This window comes from Dama dama, chromosome 27 (genome assembly GCF_033118175.1).
Source record: "Dama dama isolate Ldn47 chromosome 27, ASM3311817v1, whole genome shotgun sequence".
NCBI lineage: Eukaryota > Metazoa > Chordata > Mammalia > Artiodactyla > Cervidae > Dama > Dama dama.
Genome location: NC_083707.1, coordinates 21,545,905 through 21,566,656, shown reverse-complemented (window position 1 = coordinate 21,566,656; position 20,752 = coordinate 21,545,905). Strand labels below are relative to the sequence as shown.

Here is a 20,752-nt window from a genome sequence, read left to right as displayed (position 1 = left end):
TGAGGGTGCTCATCCCCAAGGCCATAGCTAATGGTCTACAATGTTAAACTGAGTTCAGAAGTTATACTGCAGACTTAAGTCTTAAAAATGGGGATGGATATCTGTTTAAAAGTAGAAGAGACAAAATGTGGTTGTTCATTTTTTTTCTGTGGACTTTCCTACAATATAAATTCTTAGTCCCTACAGATAATACTTGCTAATTGTTATGACTTCAGTAGTCAGCCACAGTAGAAATGTATTTCTGTATAGTTTTTTCCCAAAACAAAAGTGAAAGTGTTAGTCGCTCAGTTGTATCCGACTCTTTACGATCCCATGGACTATACCCCACCAAGTTCCCCTGTCCGTGGGATTTCCCAGGCAAGAATACTGAAACAATTGACCAAAAAGAGAAAAAGCATCATGTTGTAAGGATAGATTAAAGAGAAGCAGCACAGAAGTTGAATACTGTATTACACTTCAACGTAAAGAAGGAGTCTGGGAGGGTCTTGGAGATGATATGCACAGTGTGGTCCCTGGACCACCGATAGCATCCCTTAGAAGCTTGTTAGAAATGTAGAACCTTAGGCCCTACCTCAGATCTTCTGAATCAGTATCTGCTTTCTAACAAGATTCACAGGTGATTCCTGTGTACAATACTTTAATCCAAACCTCAGCTCACTGGCAGAGTGACTAACCTTGGGTAAGTGTTTAGCCATTCTGGGCTGAAAATTTATTTGTAAAATAAGACTACTAATAGTAGTTTGTTTTTTGTCTTTTGATGATGGTTAAATATGACAATTTCTTTAAAGCACTTAGAAGTGTCCCACACGCCAGCAGAGGTTATATTGAGGTATCAGTTTTTCTTTTACCAACAAATCTGTTTTCATTTGCAAAAATTGTCATTGAGTGCCAAGCTAGATATATAATTTGGACCTCAGTGTTTATCTCGGGAAATGTCTTCAGATATTCTAATTCAGGTATCTATTCCTGGTTGTAAGCATTTAATTGTGCAATAGGTGATGGTGGTCTGTCTGACTCTTATAAAAGAACTTAATGAGGACCTGAAAAAGGGAGAGATGAGAAGCACAAAGCCGATACAAGCTGGAAGCATAGTGCCCCTGGATTACTCCGTGTGGAAAAGAGATTTAAGGGACCTCCTACAGTCATTTTACATCCACTCAGAAGTGGATGATCTTACACAGCAGCATAAATAGTTCAAGCAGACAAATAAAGACATATGAAGAGAGAGAGGCGTGTCATATATATTGATGTTGATAGTTCATGAAGGGTTTTAATTTAATGACAAGAACAAAACTCCTCTTCTTGAAAGTAGGGAGCAGAATGAGATGACTTCTTTCTAAGGTGCTTTTTAGCCTATTCGCGTCAGTCTAGGGAGCTTAGTGTGCAAATTCTTTTCAGTGGTCTGTGTTGTCAGGAATTTACCCCTTTGGAAATTTGAAATTTTCAAGTGTTCATCATTGTTACCATAGTTTGCCTTATTAAAGTAGCTTCTGGTGAGGGGAGGGGTGTGATAACAACCTTTTTTTCTACAGTTCTAGACCGGCTTCTATTGGAGAAGGCAATGGCAACCCACTCCAGTACTTTTGCCTGGAAAATCCCGTGGACAGAGGAGCCTGGTAGGCTGCAGTCCATGGGGTCGCAAAGAGTTGGACACGACTGAGCAACGTCACTTTCACTTTTCACTTTCATGCATTGGAGAAGGAAATGGCAACCTACTCCAGTGTTCTCGCCTGGAAAATCCCAGGGACGGGGGAGCCTGGTGGGCTACCGTCTATGGGTTGCAGAGTCGGACATGACTGAAGTGACTTAGCAGCAGCAGCAGGCTGGCTCCTATAACTCAAGAAAGGTTGTATTGATTTAAAGCAACCTTTCAAATGGCTGCTTTAAATACTTATCCTGCAGGTCTAGTTGCAACATGGAACCTTTACACAAAAGATATGTTTTAAGCAGGTTAGAAGAAAGATAAAATGTGTGACTTTCACTAGAAATGTTTTTGCAACCTTGTCTTTAACATTTACCAGGATTTCCTGAAAAAACATATATCCTTAGAGGAATATGTGGAAAGGAAACTGGTATTAAGAAATTAAAATTCTAAGCAACCTAGTACATTGATAGCCTGCTTTTTAAGGTATGTGCATATGAACTTTTAAATAAGTTTTAAAGTTGTAGAAATAAATTTTGGGTCTTCATTTACGTAACTGATTTTCTGAAAAACCTCAGGGTTCAGTGATCTGAGCAAAGACATGATATAAAGCCTCTTAGTTCCAAGTCTTTCTCTGCCTCATTTTCTGTGACTCTACAAGAAATAAGGTAAAGACTATAATGCTAAGAAAACTCCCATAAAGCTAGTTATTAACGTATACTCTAATTAGATATCTTTTAATGGCTTGAGTTTTTCAAACTGAACAAGTAGAGTCCAGAAGAAAATGGGTGAGGCATTTGACTCTTTTTTCACTTGTAAGTGTCCATAACATTGAGTTTTCCCCTGTTTGATTTGGAGATTTATTTCCCTTCCTAACAGGTTACTACTGTCAGGAAATTGAAAAACACTGTGGCCATGCACTTAACTTGCCATGAATTTCTCTTTTAATTAGATGGAAAATTTCAGACTTGTATCAGTGGGTTGTGCCCCAGCACAGATCACAATTTAATAAAAGGGTATCAGTATTCGTGTGAAATTCTTGTCTGGCTCTGCTAGTCAGCTCATCTTGGTATCAGTTTTCCTTTTACCAATAAATCTGTTTTCATTTGCAAAAATTGTCATTGAGTGTCAAACTAGATATGTAATTTGGACTTCAGTGTTTATCTAGGGAAATGTGCCCCTTTTTTGGAAAAGGGAAATAAGGTAATGATTGTAGACTGAGAAATATAACATGGTCAGAAACCATATTTGCTTCAAGATATGAAAATCTTGTGATGTCAGAACAATTTAAAGTTTTTAATAAATTTGTATTTTTAGATGTCTTCTTGGCTACAGACCACACAGCCTATCTTTGGTTTGTTTTGATTCCAATCCAAACCTCACATGAAATCGAGGCCCTCCTTTACTCCTTTACTTTTATGCCTTTATTCATTCCTCTAACATTTTTAAAATGACTGCTATGTACTAGAGAGATAGCAAGATTAATATACTATGATTTCAGAAACACACAGGCCACTTTGAGGGATAGTAATATAATCATATAGTTTTAGCTATATCTATTTACTGTAATAAAAGTACTTAACTCTGCCTAAAGTTCAAAATTAGAAGGAAGAGGTGACATAAAGCTAAGTTTGAAAGGATAAGGAGGAACTTCATAGAATTGGAATCAGGCAAAGCATTTTAAGCAGAATATACAGTATGTGCTGTCTTTATGTATTAAATAGTATGTTGGGGTACATAGTGAAGGGAGTCCCTGCCATAGTGAAGATCTTTGAGTTCTAGATTCCCTTGAAAGCTTGGGACTAATGGCTGGCACAAGGTGACCCTGAGTAAAACAGCTCTTTCTTTCCAGGATCTTCTCTCTGAAGTGAAATAGAATCTGTCAAAACAGTGGGGGAAATTGTGAACAGACTTATATTCTGGCCAGAGTCACTGTAGCTGCCTTAACATCGTCTTTAATGGGTGTGGCCTCTGCAGCATTGCCCAGTTGACACATCTTTTTATCAGTCCCTCTTCTCTGCCTGCCTTTTAGATATTGTTGTTACATTGGCCTTCTTCTCTTAATTTGAACATTTCTTTCTCCAAGAGGGTTTTCCTGGTTCCTCAGTTATTTGGGTCCCCTTAGGAAGTACTTGCATAGGACTACATTAATGTTCTTTCTGTTGCTTTCATTATTTGTTATCTTAAGTATGTGCTTGCTTACCTGCCCTCCTCGTTGGATGACAAGCTCCCTGCAGAAGACAGTGTCGGTCTTATTCATCACTGTATGTCTAGTACCTGGCACAGTCTGGGGTATTAATGTACTCAGTAAATATTGTTCAATAAATATTTATTGAGCACCTGTTATGTAGGCTAAGAAATTCAGCAGTAAACAAAACAAGTATTCCTGCCCTCATGGTGCTTATTTGTTGAATGAATGAAAGAAGGAAGAAGCAAACAAAACTGAATCCTTTCCTAGACAGTGTTAAACACTCTCATGTCTTTGGCCATCACATACAAAATGGTTAACTCCCAAATCTCTGTTTATGTTGAGCTGTCTTCTCTGAATTCCAGGCCCAGGGCTTCAAGTGTCCCAGTTGGCCATCTCAGCGAATTGCTCCCCAAACATCTCCAACTCAGTATGTCTAAAGCTCCACCCCTTCCCCCATACCTTTTGTTTGTTCTTCATTCCCTATCTTGATAAATGGAACTGTGCATCATACAACTTTCTACTCAATTCATAAGTTGATTTTGTCTTAAATTTCCCTCTTCAGCCAAATCCCCACCATTTCTTACCATTGTTACTTTAATTCAGACCCCTCTCATCTGTTGCTTTAGACTGTTGTAGTCAGTTCTTAACTGGTTGCCTTCATTCCATCTTCAAGCCCTCCAATCCACCATTCACATTCCTACTAAAGGGATCTTTACAACATACAAATTGGTTGCAAGATGTCAATGGGTTCCATAAAAATAAAATTCAAATAACTTAGTATAACATTCAAGAGCTGGCCCCTGTTTGTCTCTGCAGCCTCTTCACTCATTCTCCTTACTCTCAACCAGTCAGCCACGCATGCTGTCATATTTGCAGTTCCCTTAATGTGCAAATCGGTTTCATTTCTCTATCCTTTGCTCCGGATGACCTTTCAGCCAAGGGTACTCTCCTTCCTTCCTACCCTGTGCATCTGTAAACTCCTTTTCCAGAATTCGTTTCATTTAATGTACTATGAAAACAAAAAGAACACAGTGAAGATTTTTTTTTACAACTTTTTATTATGAGAGTTTTCAAATATATCAGTTCAGTCACTCAGGTGTGTGCGACTCTTTGCAACCCCATGGACTGCAGCACGCCAGGCTTCCGTGTCCATCACCAGCTCATTGAGCCTGCTCAAACTCATGTCCATGGCATCGTCCAGTCGGTGATGATGTCCATCCATCACATCCTCTGTCGTCCTCTTCTCCTCCTGCCCTCAATATTTCACAGCATCAGTGTCTTTTCCAGTGAGCCGGTTCTTCACATCAGATTGCCAAAGTATTGGAGCTTCAGCTTCAGCATTGGTCCTCCAAATGAATATTCAGGACTGATTTCCTTTAGGATTGACTGGTTGATCTCCTTGCAGTCCAAGGGACTCCTAAGAGTCTTCCCCAACACCACAGTTCAAAAGCATCAATTCTTCGGCGCTCAGCCTTCTCAATGGTCCAATTTGCAATACATGCCTACCAGAAAAACCATAGCTTTGACTAAATGGACCTCTGTCGGCAAAGTAATGTCTCTGTCGGCAAAGTAATGTCTCTGCCTTTTAATATGCTGTCTAGGTTTGTCATAGCTTTAAAGCTATGGAGCAATCTGCCATGCTTCCAGTTTTCCCCCTTTTATTTGCAATGAAGTGATGTGATCAGATGCCATAATCTTAGTTTTTTGAATGTTTTAAGTTTTAAGCCAGCTTTTTCACTCCTCTTTCACTTTCATCAAGAGGCTCTTTAGTTCCTTTTCCCTTTCTGCCATGAGGGTGGTGTCATCTGCATTTCTTACAGGGGATTCTTGCCCACGTTAGTAGAGATAATGGTCATCTGAATTAAATTTGCCCATTCCAGTCAATTTTAGTTCACTGATTCCTAAAATGAGATGTTCACTCTTGCCATCTCCTGTTTGACCACTTCCAGTTTACCTTGCTTAATTCATGGACCTAACATTCCAGGTTCCTATGCAATATTGTTCTTTGCAGCATCGGACCACCAGTCATATCCACAGCTGGGTGTTGTTTTCGCTTTGGCTCCATCTCTTCATTGTTTCTGGAGTTATTTCTCCACTCTTCTCCAGTAGCATATTGGGCACCTACCAACCTATTTCATATATATAGAAAGGTTAACAAACTCGTGCAGTGAACCACCCTATACCTGCTCCCTAGATTCCACACTTGTTGACATTTTGCTCTTTTTGCTTCGCCTCCTCATATATATATTTATATATGTATATATATATGTACACAAATCTATGTACATATTTATGTTTTATTTCTATTATATATTTATATAAATAAATTTACTTACAGATATAAAATTTATTTTGCACTTTTTCTTCCCTAAAGTGGTAGCTGCTATATGTCACCCTAAATATTTCACACTCATAAGAATAATATTTCTCTTTATAAACGATATTATAAACCACCTAAGAAAATAAGCAGTAATTCTATAACTTTTCCTGAGTCTATATTCCAATTCTCCTAATTGTCCCAAGAATGTCTTTTATAGCTATTTCTCTTGCTGAGCCAAAATTCAGTCTGATTGATGGGTTGTATTTGGTTGTGTCTTTGATCTTTTAATCTAGAGTAGTCCTTCCCTCTTTCTTCCACATGACTTGACTTTTTGAAGAGTTCAAGTGCTTTGCAAAATCTCCCACATTGTGGATTTGTCTGATTGTTTACATGTGGTGTAACTTATTCCTTTGTTTCTTTCAATTTCTGTTACATTGAAGTTAGATTTCAGATTTGGTTGGATTCAAGTAAAGCATACTTGGCAAAATTATTTCTTAGGTGATGTTGCCTGGTTCAGACACTAGGAAGCACATAATTTCTGCTTTTTTTACTACTAGTAATCCTAAATTAATTTACTTTGTTTAGGTGATGACTACCAAATTTTACCATTTAAAGGTCATTTTCTTCTTTGCTGTAAATAATTAATCTTAACACCATACGAATTTCTTATTTATTAACCTTTTACCTACTGATTTTAGTATCAACTAATGAACCTCACCTGAATTAAGTTATTACATTGGGGATTACAAAAATGGTGATTTTTAAAATTTGACCATTCCTTCTATATAATTAGCATTTTTCTGTAAAGGACTTTAATTTTTCCCCCTTTCATTCTTTTCTTCTTTTGTGAAGTATCACAGTAGACTGGTGGGTTTTTGTTTACTTAATTTGCTACTAATGAGTCATTCTTTCTGATTCTCAGTTTATCCCAGATTTGGCCAAAAAGCCCCAGCTGAGAGGGACTGAGAGTCTCCTTTAGATCTGCTGCTGCTTCTCTTGGTATGCCCGCATCTGTTTGTTTCAAACACTTTCTTGCATTAGAATAAGGGTTTAAAGATTACTTTGTACTTTCCCTGTCCCAGCCATTGAAATCAGCCTTTTTTCTAAGGAGTCTTGGTTCCCTAAAAAGGAGTTGTTTAAATATATATATATATATACATATATATATATATATATATTTTTTTTTTTTTTTCTGTTTTGTCCTCTCCTGGAGACCTTTCTTAATTTCATTTTGTATTAGATCAGGAATTACATAGTAAACCACCAGATTCAGGTGTCCTAGACATCTGAGGCAAGGATGGGATGGGGTAATGGGAGTGGTCTCCGCTGCACCAGAAGAATTCTTCCAGTTTAAGACAGTTGCTTAGGCAACATGCTAGTAGCATATGCTGTCTTCTGGTCCTTCTCCTTCCACCCTTTTCTCTCGCAGAATTTTTTTATCTTTCATTTCTCTATTCATTTGCCTCAATCTCTAGTTTTAGTATTTTTCTATATAATGCGTTTTGGGGGTTAAAGGCTTTAAGCTTTGCAAAATCACCATTTCCAGCAGCTGTTTCAGCAAATTAATTTGATGTTTAGGTTTTGATATGATAGTGCTTAATATTAATTTATTTTTCTGTTGGGAGGCTTTATTTCTTTGATGAGATCGTGAGGACTGCTGTTTCTCTCAGTTCTTAAATCACAGTTGAGCAGACCTGCAGTGCTGGGTTCACATCATGGTGCACACCTTCCCTTAGGTTGAATTTCATCCATCTGTTGCATTCTGCCCTGTCTGTTGGCCAGGACTGAGTTAAATATGTCTTCTTTCTCGGTATCTCCCCTCCCCCCACCATCAGTTAAGAATGCATTTTACCCACATTTTCCTCACATAAATCTCTCTCTACAGATGGAGGATTGTAGTCCCATTGTGCTCAGGAGGAAGGAGAATTACTGTTTTGCATGTACATATATTTTGGATTTTACAGGAAAGGGGAGGGCATTTCAAAATCTGGTAAATCAATACAGATATAAAAAATTGATAAAGTTAGGACTGCCTGTTTTATATTCTGCCACATAGCATGTATTTAAATGAATTTGCCTATAATTTGCCTTCAAATGCTGACATTTAACTCTTAGGCTGTATAATTGTGCTAACTTTTTCACAAATAAAATTCATATTCTGTGTCCAGGCTAATATGTTCATCTACTATAAACATTATTGCCTATGGTAACAGCTAGAATAAAAAAATTCTTTTTATATACATCATATAGCTGGCAGAGACTCTTGGGACCACCACAAATCATTCCTGTGTTTTTGAGACTGCTGAGAAAAAGTGTGGGAATGTAAAACCAACCTGGTTTGATGTAGATTGACTTTGAAAGGATATTAGCTTATTTAGACCACTGTTCATTGTGTCATTGTTGTTTTTTAAGATGCTGAGTGTTAAACATTCTCTTCTGTTTAATATATTCTTTAGCTTAGTAACCAGCCTTTCATTATGAACCAGCTCCTATCCTACAAGTCATCTCTGGCTCCTTTTTTGTTAAAGGTTAATAATGAGAATAATGAAGCAATTGGTTATTTATGCAGTCAGGATTGGCAGAAATTATCAGAATAGGAATCTGCCCAGGAGCAATGATTAGGTTATGAAAATGTTAAGAAGAATACTGAAGCCAGTCACCATTTTTGACATTTAAGAAATACTATTCCCACCCTTAATCATGATGGCCTGTTATAAAGGTATTTATACAGACTAATCTCATTGGACAGTAATTTTATATCAATAGCATTCATAATTAGGTGTTGAAGGGAGACTCAGAAATGATCTGAAAGAAAAATGGGCCTGGGGAAGAAATTACCACAATGAGAAGTAGGGAACAGAGAACTCACCCTTGAATAAAATTACCTGTCTCCCAGATACCTGATCTATGAGTTTGAGTATCTTCTTCTTGAGTATTTTGCAAGTTTGAGAAGCTGTGGGAGAGAGTAACCTCAGGTTAGGTTGCCGTGTTCTACATGCTAGACTGTAAAACACGTATATGGGAAAAAATTTTTCTGATGTTGCTTTTATTAATGAAGTATTGACTTAACTGACATACAAAACCAAAGAGAGCCAAATCTAATTATTATGTTTAGTATAGTTAGAACTTTCTATGTAAATTAGGCAGTGATTGCTTTGACCAAAACAGTTTCATCACTTCTACTCTGAATTTTTTGTTAACAGCTTTATTGAGTTATAATTCACATACAATAAAAATCACCTGTTTGCAGTATACAGTTCAGTGGTTTGAGTATATTCCCAAAGGTGTGCAAAGACAATTATCTAATTCCAAATCATGTTCATTACCTCCCCCACAAAACTTATACCCATCAGCAGTTGCTTCCTATTTTCCTTCTTCATCTTTTGTAACCACTAATATACTTTCTGCCTATATGGAATTGCCTATTATGGACATTTATCTCCCTGCCCTTTAACACATATAATGAGTATTTCAGAAAATTAGAGAAGGGGGCAGGAAATAAACATGGATAAATATAGCTCTTATTTGTGATCTGGTATACTTAAAATTGGTAAAGAATCTGCCTGCCAATGCAGGGGACGCAAGAGACATGTGTTCGATCCCTGGATCTGGAAGATCCCCTGGAGTAGAAAATGGCAACCCACTCCAGTATTCTTGCCTGGAAAATTCTATAGACAGAAGAGTTGGGCGGGCTTCAATCCATGGGGTCACTTCCACATGACTGAGTGACTTAGCACACACAAATACACACACATACTTGGAATTAAGTTTTCTTTTCCCTGGCTCATTGGAAGGTATATTTTAAACAGCAACCGTAGCATACATAAAATATGTAGTCTTTTGTGTCTTACTTCTTTAGCATATAGTGTATTCAGGGTTCATTCATACAGTAGCATGTAGTAATACTTTGTTTCTTTTATGATTGAAAAATATTTCATTTTATAGGTGTACCACATTTTGTTTATCCATTTATCACTTGATTAGACATTTGAGTTGTTTTCACTTTTTCACTGTTATGAATAATGCCACTTTGAATATTCATGTACAAGTTTTTGATGTGAACCTATATTTTCAGTTCTCTTGGAGAATTGGAGTGGAATTGCTGGGTCTTACAGAAACACTGTGTCTAATTTTTTGAGACATTGCTAAATTATTTTCCAATGCAGCAGCTTTGTACATTACTCTCAGCTGTGTAGGAGGGTTCTGATTTCATCATATTCTTGCCAGCACTTGTTATTGTCAGTCTTTTTGATGATAGCCATCGTAGTAAATGCAAAGTGGTATCGCAGTATGGTTTTGATTTCCATTTCCTAGTAGTTAGTGGCTAATAATGTAAAGCATCCTTGCTTACACTGCTTAGACATTTGTATATTTTCTTTTGGGAAATGTCACAGTCCTTTGCCCGTTTTTAATTAGGTGATAGTTTTTATTGTTGAGTTACGTAACACCTTCATGGCCTTCCCAGGTGGCAATAGTGGTAAGGAACTGCCTGGCAATGCAGGAGATGTAAGAGATGCAGGTTCCATCCCTGCGTCGGGAAGATCCCCTGGACGAGGACATGGCAACCCACTCCAGTATTCTAGGCTTGGAGAATCCCATGGACAGAGGAGCCTGGCAGGCTAGAGTTCATGGGGTCACAAAGACTCGGATATGACTGAAGCAACTTAGCATGCACATACACATAACATCTTCATATTTATGGATACCAGACCTTTACCATTTGTTCAGTTCAGTTCAGTTCAGTCGCTCAGTTGTGTCTGACTCTTTGAGACCCCACGATGATTTGCAAATATTTTCTATCATTCTAGATGTTGTCTCTTCAATTTCCTAATAGTGTCCTTTGAAGCACAGAGTTTTAAATTTTTAACTCCAATTTATTTATTTATTCTTTGTTGCTGTGCTTTTAGGTGACATTGCCTAAACCACAGTCACAAAGATTTTGCGTTTATGAAGCTTATAGTTTTAGCTATTACATTTAGGTCAGTGATCCATTTTCAGTTAGTTTTATTTATGGTGTGAGGTGGGGGTCCAACTTTTTTTTGCATATGTTTGCATTTGTTCTTATTTATTCAAATTTAAAGATTTGAGAAAGAAATATTTAAATAGGATGAACACTGTTACTCTCTGAAACAATATTGTGTCACGATTTTGAGGGGGGTACGTGTGCTGTGTTCATCTGAGGACTACACTCACCTGCACTCTCACCAAGTATGGTTGCATTTCTGCTTCTGTGTTGTTTGTTGAAATCTGAAATACTACCCTGCTGGATGCAGTTTAAATCCATTTATTAGTTTTTTCCCTTAATTTGCAATCTCACCTCTTCAGTTACAATATAAAGAATGCCAAGAACTTCTAAGTCTCTATCAGAAGTATCTGTCAGAACAGCAGGAGAAGCTCACTATGTCTGTCTCAGAACTTGGTGCTGCTAAAATGCAGGAACAACAGGTAAGTGTCTTACTTCCTACCTTGTTCTTTAATGGATCAACCAGATGTCAGAAGAGTCATTTGGCCTTTTACTTTAATTGTCTCACTGTATACAGTGTCTTTAGATGTGCGATTACAGTGTATGATTGAGTTGGTTTAAACTACTTCCCTGTTTCCTTTTCCTCTCCTGTTCTGGGGCCCAGAGGTTAGGAATGATTTCTTGACCAGGCTCTGCATCAGAAGGGAAGCTCCTGGTTGTATGGAAGCACAGCAGGAGTGATAAAGAAAACCCAGTGTTCTGTTACTTAGTGACAATCAGCTGGTCTCTTTTTTTACCCATAAACCTCTTCTAATTCGTGTTCAGAGTTTTAACATAATAAAAGTGTCTTGGTGACTTGTAAAAGCTTTAATTAGAGAAACTGGAATAGTTAATGTGATTTAGTATTTGTATATACTTATTAATCACATAAGTATATATGAGTGTGCATTAACATTTGTATACCTATTATCAAATAGTATATATTACCTAGCTAAATGAAAGTTCAGATCCCTGCCAGCTGTGATGTGAAACAAGCTCTGAAGATCTGCTTCTTTCTCTCTAGCAAGTGACACCAGATGTCTTTTTCACATCCGAATGAATTTAAATCTTCAAATGGATGAGGATACCTTTTGTATTAAAACACTGTAGGAGAAAAGCTCTGTATATAGTAGGGTCAAAGTCACTCATTTTAGTATTAAGACATTGATAATGTACCCATTGTCAGTGTAGATTCCATCCTGGTTATGGCTCAGTAGGTTGAGCACAGCTACTTTATTACTAATTCTTCATTATCCAGGTTCATTTTCCATTTATGCACGGATGGACAACTTTCAGAAGGATCATCCTGTCTTTTCTGTTAAATTGTACAGGTTCAGGTTCTGTATTGATTGCAAGGATAATCCTTTCCCTTTGAGTAGTAACAAGTCCTGAGTGGTTTTCTGTAATCCTTATAAGTTTTATTCAACCTAAAGACACCTGTCTCAGGTGGGTTAACAGTTTTGGTCAAGAAAACTCCAGTTTTGAACCTCAGGTTTCGACATGCCTGCCTGCGTTCTGAGTCACTTCAGTTGTGTCCGACTTTTTGCGACCCCTGTGGACTATAGCCCGCCAGGCTCCTCTGTCCATGGGATTCTCTAGGCAGGAATACTGGAGTGGGTTTCCATTTCCTTCCGGAGATCTTCCCAACCCAGGGATGGAACCTGCATCTCATGCTTCCCCTGCTTCGGCAGGCAGGTTCGTTACCACTAGTGACACCTAGGAAGCAAGTAAAAAGAAAGAATAATAACTTTGCTGGAATGTGGTATATCTTAGACTTTTAATATACCCCCCCTTTTTTTGAAGTCTACAATATTTATAAGAAAAAACCAAAGTGTGAGCAGTTTATTTGTATTCTAACTTCTGAAAAATTTTCTTTGGTTCTGTTTCCTGAAAACTTAGGCTATAAAATGAGGCAGAGAAGGTAGCAGCTAATGTTTGTCTGGATTTGTTTTGCCACTTTACAAAAGGGCAGGTGTATTTTAAGGTGGCCCTTGTCTATTGCTCTCATGAGTGGGCTAGAGAAAACTATAGCATGAAGTTCAGACTTCTGAGCTCTGCTTTTGCATTTCCACTCCCTCCCTGTCCATGACATAGGTGTTACAGGGCACAGAAACATTGACCAGGGTATTGGAGGAAAGGCAGAGGGACTTTCCAATCGCCAGTAGTTAAGGATACAGACTGAACGCAACCCACTCCAGTATTCTTGCCTGGAGAATCTCACGGACAGAGGAGCCTGGTGGGATACAGTCCATGGGGTCACAAAGAGTCGGACACAACTAAGTGACTAACACACACAAATATAGAGACTGAGAGTCAAGAAATAGTCATTAGGAGACTCTAAAGACATCTAGAGTAAGGAGGCCCAGCCCTTATTCTGTATACTTCTGGAAAGAGGAGAGTGAAAAAGCTGGCTTAAAACTCAACTTTCAAAAAACTAAGATCATGGCATCGGGTCCCATCACCTCAAGGCAAATAGATAAGGGAACAGTGGAAACAGTGACAGACTTTATTTTCTTGGGCTCCAAAATTACTGCAGATGGTGACTGCAGCCATGAAATTAAAAGACACTTGCTCCTTGGAAGAAAAGCTATGACCAACCTAGACAGCATGTTAAAAAGCAGAGACATTACTTTGCCGACAAAGGTCCGTCTAGTCAAAGCTGTGGTTTTTCCAGTAGTCGTGTATGGATGTGAGAGTTAGACCATAAAGAAAGCTGAGCACTGAAGAACTGATGCTTTTGAATTGTACTGGAGAAGACTCTTGAGAGTCCCTTGGACTGCAAGGAGATCAAACCAGTCAATCCCAAAGGAAATCAGTCCTGAATATTCATTGAAGGACTGATGCTGAAGGTGAAACTCCAATATTTTGGCCACCTGATGGGAAGAACTGACTCATTGGAAAAGACCCTGATGCTGGGCAAGATTGAAGGCAGGAGGAGAAGGGGACGATAGAGGATGAGATGGTTGGATGGCATCCTGGACTTAATGGACATGAGTTTGAGCAAGCTCCGGGAGTTGGTGATGGATAGAGAAGCCTGGCATGCTGCAGTCCATGGGGTCACAAAGAGCTGACATGACTGAGCGACTGACCTGAAGTGAACTGAAAATGAGGCGGGAGGGAGTAAAACTTCCTCAAGGAATAGTGTTTTATGTTTAAACTAGTGATTCTTGGATGTTTCCCTAGCAGCCAGTCATAGTTAACACTGCCTCTCTTACTTAACCTTAAACTTGAGGAACAAAACTGAAAAAAAAAGAAAAACACAAATATTATAAATTGTTGGTCAAGGGTATAGAGAAAGTATATTCTCAAAAGGAGATACTTTTGAATTTTCCTTTTAACTTTATCATGAGAAAATATTAAAACCGTGTTTTCAGGAAGTGCCCGGTGGTCATACCACTTGTAGGCTCTACTGTTTGAACCTGGAGGGGAAAGTAAGTTTCCTTTTGAACTCCATGTGGCAGTTGTCACCTATATTACCTGATTGTTCTTTGTGACAGGCTTCTTTTAGCTAAACCAAGGTAAGCACTTTCTCACTCAGCGTCTTGGAACCTGGGTGAATTTGGTGGACAAGTCTACTTGCTGTCCGTAAGGGCATCATTCATTGTGAGCACTCTGAGTGAGGATGTGCTGACGTTAGATGTCCTCTTTATGTGTTCACAAATAGACTGCTCATCTCTATCATAGAACCATTCTTATTCTTTTGTAATCACTGTTCATTCATCCATATCTTTCACCAAGCTTTTTTGAAAACAAGTGTCCTGTTGGTTTTTGTACACACAGAGACTAATATATTTTAGCTTAATAAATACTTAATTTTATTTAACAAAATTTAATATGGTACATGCTATGTACTGGTACTGTTTTTAGGTCTTTCAGTTCAGTTCAGTTCAGTTGCTCAGTCGTGGCATTTGCTGTAAAGCTGGTTTGGTGGAGCTCTTCAACAAATGCTAAAGGATCTTCTCTGGATAGGAAACACAAAACGGGTGTTTAACTCGAATGCAAAATAACAAAGTAAATGGCAACGGGGTCATCAGTTCAGTTCAGTCGCTCAGTCGTGTCCGACTCTTTGCGACCCCATGAATAGCAGCATGCCAGGCCTCCCTGTTCATCACCAACTCCCGGAGTTTACTCAAACTCTTGCCCATCAAGTCGGTGATACCATCCAGCCATCTTATCCTCTGTTGTCCCCTTCTCCTCCTGCCCCCAATCCCTCCCAGCATCAGGGTCTTTTCCAATGAGTCAACTCTCCGCATGAGGTGGCCGAAGTATTGGAGTTTCAGCTTCAGCATCAGTCCTTCCAATGAACACCCAGGACTGATCTCCTTTAGGATGGACTGGTTGGATCTCCTTGCAGTTTTAGCTCTTAACGTACATTAAAACATTTAGTCCCTCAGTAGCCCAGTGAAGTTATTTTACAGAGGAGGAGCCCGAGGCAGAGCAGGAGATTTGTCCAAGTCATTTAGGTAGCAAGTTGGGAAATCAAGCAGCTGCTATTTAGTTACTAAATTTTGTCTGACTCTTTGCAACACCATGGACTATAGCCCGCCAGGCTCCACTGTCTGTGGGATTTCCCAGGCAAGAATACTGGAGAGGGTTGCCATTTCCTTCTCCAGGGAATCTTCCCAACCCAGGGACTGAACTCATGTTTCTTGCTTGGCAGGCAGAATCTTTAACACTGAACCACCTGGGAAGCCCTGGGAAATCAAGATATGAACCCAAACAACCTGACTCTGTATTTTCTTGAGAGAAAGACAAGAACAACTTGAGATAGCTAAAAAATATATATGTATAGAAAATTTCCTTTAAATGCCCTTGTTTCTACAACTAACCCTCTTTTGGGTCTTAATCTGAAATCCAGTTTTTTGAACACCAGAGTACAAATCTACTAGAGATGGTGAGAAACACTGTTTGATTTTTCTGTGAGTAGCCATAATGTTAGGTAGACATAAAATTTTATTTGTTCTCAAAGTAAGGTTTTCTTAAACTCATGTTTAGATTTTGTGATGGAGGTGCAGCAATTCATTTTTCATGAGACGTTCATTTGACTTTAAGAGACTTTTTCAGTTTCTTCTTTGTGTTGGTTGCCATGTGGCTCAAGTTGCTTATTATAGGTTTTGTGTATAGTTTTATTAAATCTTCAGTTCTTAAGAAGAATGCCCTAGCTTATGGTTTTCTTTTTACTTCTGCCATTTGGTTGAAAAGAAGTTGCTCCATTTACAAAGTAAATTTTTTTCCTTGCTTTTCCCCAGTCTTCTTTCTTTCTTTGCCTCAAAGATGAATTTACATTCTCCATTCATCTTGTAATTTATTCAGCCTTACAAATTCTTCACTGTGGAATCTAGAAAGATGTTTCACTTACTCTATTTAGACTGAGACACCTCACTGATGTGTGTCTGTTACTACATTTCCTGATCCTTAAGAAACAGTACTTAACAAATATAACCTTGGTGCTTGGACATGGGAGGATCCAGTAACCGTAGTTTTGATCAGTGTACATTTTAGAATATAGCTGTTCTTGTCACAGGTGAGTGTTAATTTCTTTTTCTGTGAATCTGAACTTAATGTCACCTTAAACTATGATGCTTATAACTTCTATTTTAATCTTTTTATAAAAATATTTATTTTTATTTATTTGTGCTGGGTCTTAGTTGCAGCAGGTGGGACCTTTAGTTGTGGCATGTGGGATCTAGTTTTCTTACCAAGATTTCAACCTAAGCTGCTTGCATCAGGAGCATGGAGTCTTAGGCACTGGACCACCAGGGAAGTCCTCTATTTTAATCTTATTTGATAAGCTGTATGATTTCAGGAATGGCATAGTATTTCCACAGAACTCTTTATATTAAAACCTAGGCTGCATGTTGAGTAGCTTTTCCCACTGAAGTTTGAAAATGTCCCTATGCAAGATTGCCTTACTGTTTTTCTCAACTCTTCATTTTTTTGCCAAGTGGGTATTAAAAGGTAGATTTGGAATCATCTTGAGATTTCTCCCTTTTCTACCAAATGGATAAAATCTCCATTACTTTTTAGCCATGGGCAGTGGATATTAATGAATCTCTGTTGTTCTGATCTGGTAAAGGGCCTTTTATAGAAATTTTTCCCATGATTACTTGTTCTGTGTTTCTCTATTTAGGTCTGGGTCATGGACTAGACAGAATCTGAACCATAATAAAGATAAATCACTGCTGAGTGCATGTTTAATTGTTTCTGTGTTTCTATTACTGCTGTCTCTACAGTTTGTTAAAAGAGTTTTGTAGCACTTTGGACCACAATGTCTTGAGACAACTTCCTATACTGTGATTATTTTCATATATTCTTTTGGTTAAAATTTTTTGTTTAACTACCACATATAGGCATGCGGTAATAAAGCTCCTTACCATTCTTCTTCTTCTAGTACCTTCTATCTGATTTACTTATGTATTTTAATATGTAATATTTATTTTATTTCTGTCTATACTAAGATATCTTTGAATTTGTTATATAAGCCCAGATTTTCTTGGCAGTCCAGAAGTGTCACCACACTTCTAACTGACAAAGAAGCCAAATCAAAAATGTCATGCTCTTTGGATATCTGTTACATGTTTGACTCAAGTGTACTACAGAATTCTTCATGGAATAAAAGATTTGTAGATAGAAAAAAGATGTGATTAACAGCTAACTTCTCATCAGAAACAGTAGAAGAAAGAGGCAGCGGGATGGTGTATTCAAAGAGCTGAAGGGGAAAAAAACTGGCAATCAAGTAAAACTATCCTTCAACAATGAAAGTGACAATAAGACTTTCCTAAATAAATACAGAGAGAATTTATTGCTGGCTTACCTGCCTTACAATAAATACTAATAGAAGTCTGTTCAGATGAAAGAAAATGACATAGACAGTAACTCAAATTCACATAGAGAAATAGAACACTGCTAAAAGTAATTATATATCTTTCTTTTCTTAAATAGACAACATAAAAGTCACCTGACTAAAACAACAATTATAAAACTGTATTGTTGAGCTTATAAGATATAAGTCTTTGTGTGTGTGTGTATGTGTGTGTACTTGCACACAGGGAAGAAGAAGGGAGCTCTGTTGGAGGAAATTTTCTCTGTATTACTGGAATAAGACCGTCTCTATTCATTGACAACATAATCTTATATGTAGAAAATCTTAAGAAATCCACACACACACACCACGCAAACTGATAGAATAAATGAGTTCAGCTGGTTTGCATGATACAAGATTAGTATGCGAGTCTGTTTCTATTTAGTATCAATGAACAATTCTAAAATGTATGTATTTAAGAAAAGCAGTGCAACAAAACACTGAAAATAATAAAGAATTGCTAAGAGAAATTAGAGATCTAAGATACTATTCCATGTTCATGGACTGCAGACTCAATGCTATTAAGATGGTAATTTTCCCCAAATTAGTTTATAGGTTTGTTGCAAACTCCAGCAGATTGCTTTTTCACAGAAATTGATGATGATCCTAAAATTTATATGGAAATGCAAAGGGACACTAATAGAAATAATTTGTGAAAGAACAGCAAAGTATAAGATCACTGTTTCTAACTTTAATCTTTACTCTAAAGGTACAGTATGTAGATAGAATTTTAACTTGATTTGCATGTCTTTTGACCCCTGATGAAGTGGCTTCACTCCCATGTTGTGTTATGTTATTCAGTTCAGTTCAGTCACTCAGTAGTGTCCAACTCTTTGCTACCCCATGAACCGTAGCATGCCAGGCCTCCCTGTCCATCACCAACTGCTGGAGTCTACCCAGACCCATGTTCAATGAGTCAGTGATGCCATCCAACCATCTCATCCTCTGCCGTCCCCTTCTCCTTCCCAGCATCAGGGTCTTCTCAAAAGAGTTAACTCTTCCCATGAGGTGGACAAAGTACTGGAGTTTCAGCTTCAGCATCAGTCCCTCCAATGAACAACCAGGACTGATCTCCTTTAGGATGGACTGGTTGGACCTTCTTGCAGTCCGAGCAACTCTCAAGAGTCTTCTCCAACACCACAGTTCAAAAGAATCAATTCTTCGGTGCTCAGCTTTCTTTATAGTCCAACTCTCACATCCTTACATGACTACTGGAGAAACCATAGCCTTGACTAGATGGACCTTGGCTGACAAAATAATGTCTCTGTTTTTTAATATACTGTCTAGGTTGGTCATAGCTTTCCTTCCAAGGAGTAAGCATCTTTTAATTTCATGGCTGCCGTCAACATCAACAGTGATTTTGGAGCCGAAAAAAATAAAGTCAGTCACTGTTTCCACTGTTTCCCCATCTATTTGCCATAAAGTGATGGGACCGGATGCCATGATCTTAGTTTTCTGAATGTTGAGCTTTAAGCCAACTTTTTCACTCTCCTCTTTCATTTTCACCAATAAGCTTTTTAGTTCTTCACTTTCTGCCATAAGGGTGGTATCATCTGCATATCTGAGGTTATTGATATTTCTCCTGGCAATCTTGATTCCAGCTTTTGCTTCCTCCAGCCCAGCATTTCTCATGATATACTCTGCATATAAGTTAAATAAACAGGGTGATAGTATCCAGCCTTTACGTACTCCTTTTCCTATTTGGAACCAGTCTGTTGTTCCATGACCAGTTCTAACTGTTGCTTCCTGACCTGCATACAGGTTTCTCAAGAGGCAGGTCAGGTGGTCTGGTATTCCCATCTCCTTCAGAATTTTCCACAGTTTATTGTGATCCACACAGTCGAAGGCTTTGGCATAGTCAATAAATAGATGTTTTTGTCATCTATTGTCTAATAGTCTATGACTCTTGTCAATAAATAGTCCAGAAATAGATGTTTTTCTGGAACTCTCTTGCTTTTTCAATGATCCAGCAGATGTTGGCAATTTGCTTTCTGGTTCCTCTGCCTTTTCTAAAACCAGCTTGAACATCTGGAAGTTCACGGTTCACGTATTGCTGAAGCCTGGCTTGGAGAATTTTGAGCATTACTTTACTAGCGCGTGAGATAAGTACGCTTGTGTGGTAGTTTGAGCATTCTTTGGCATTGCCTTTCTTAGGGATTGGAATGAAAACTGGTCTTTTCCAGTCCTGTGGCCACTGCTGAGTTTTCCATATTTGTTGACATATTGAGTGCAGCACTTTCATAGCATCATCTTTTAGGATTTGAAATAGCTCAACTGGAGTTCCATCACCTGCACTAGCTTTCTTTGTAGTGATGCTTCCTAAGGCCCACTTTACTTCACATTCTAGGGTGTCTGGCTCTAGGTGAGTGTGAGTGATCACACCATCGTGATTATCTGGGTTATGAAGATCTTTTGTTACAGTTCTTCTGTGTATTCTTGACACCTCTTCTTAATATCTTCTGCTTCTCTTAGGTCCATACCATTTCTGTCCTTTATCGAGCCCATCTTTGCATTGGTATCTTGGTATCTCTAATTTTCTTGAAGAGATCTCTAGTCTTTCCCATTCTGTTTTTTTCCTCTATTTCTTTGCATTGATCCCTGAGGAAGGCTTTCTTATCTCTCTTTGCTATTCTTTGGAGCTCTGCATTCAAATGGGTATATCTTTTCTTTTCTCCTTTGCTTTTTGCTTCTCTTCTTTTCACAGCTATTTGTAAGGCCTCCTCAGACAGCCGTTT

General features: G+C 38.2%; 1 protein-coding gene across 6 annotated transcripts in view; it reads left to right on the top strand.

Moving 5' to 3' along the window:
- KIAA1328 (KIAA1328 ortholog) overlaps positions 1-20,752 on the top strand; it is a 406,212-nt gene that overhangs the window by 141,059 nt on the left and 244,401 nt on the right. For all 6 annotated transcript variants that reach the window (XM_061131341.1, XM_061131342.1, XM_061131345.1 and 3 more), the window contains one exon: positions 11,471-11,598. In XM_061131341.1, the coding sequence (XP_060987324.1) occupies positions 11,471-11,598 (128 nt within the window). The remainder of the gene's footprint in view (positions 1-11,470; positions 11,599-20,752) is intronic.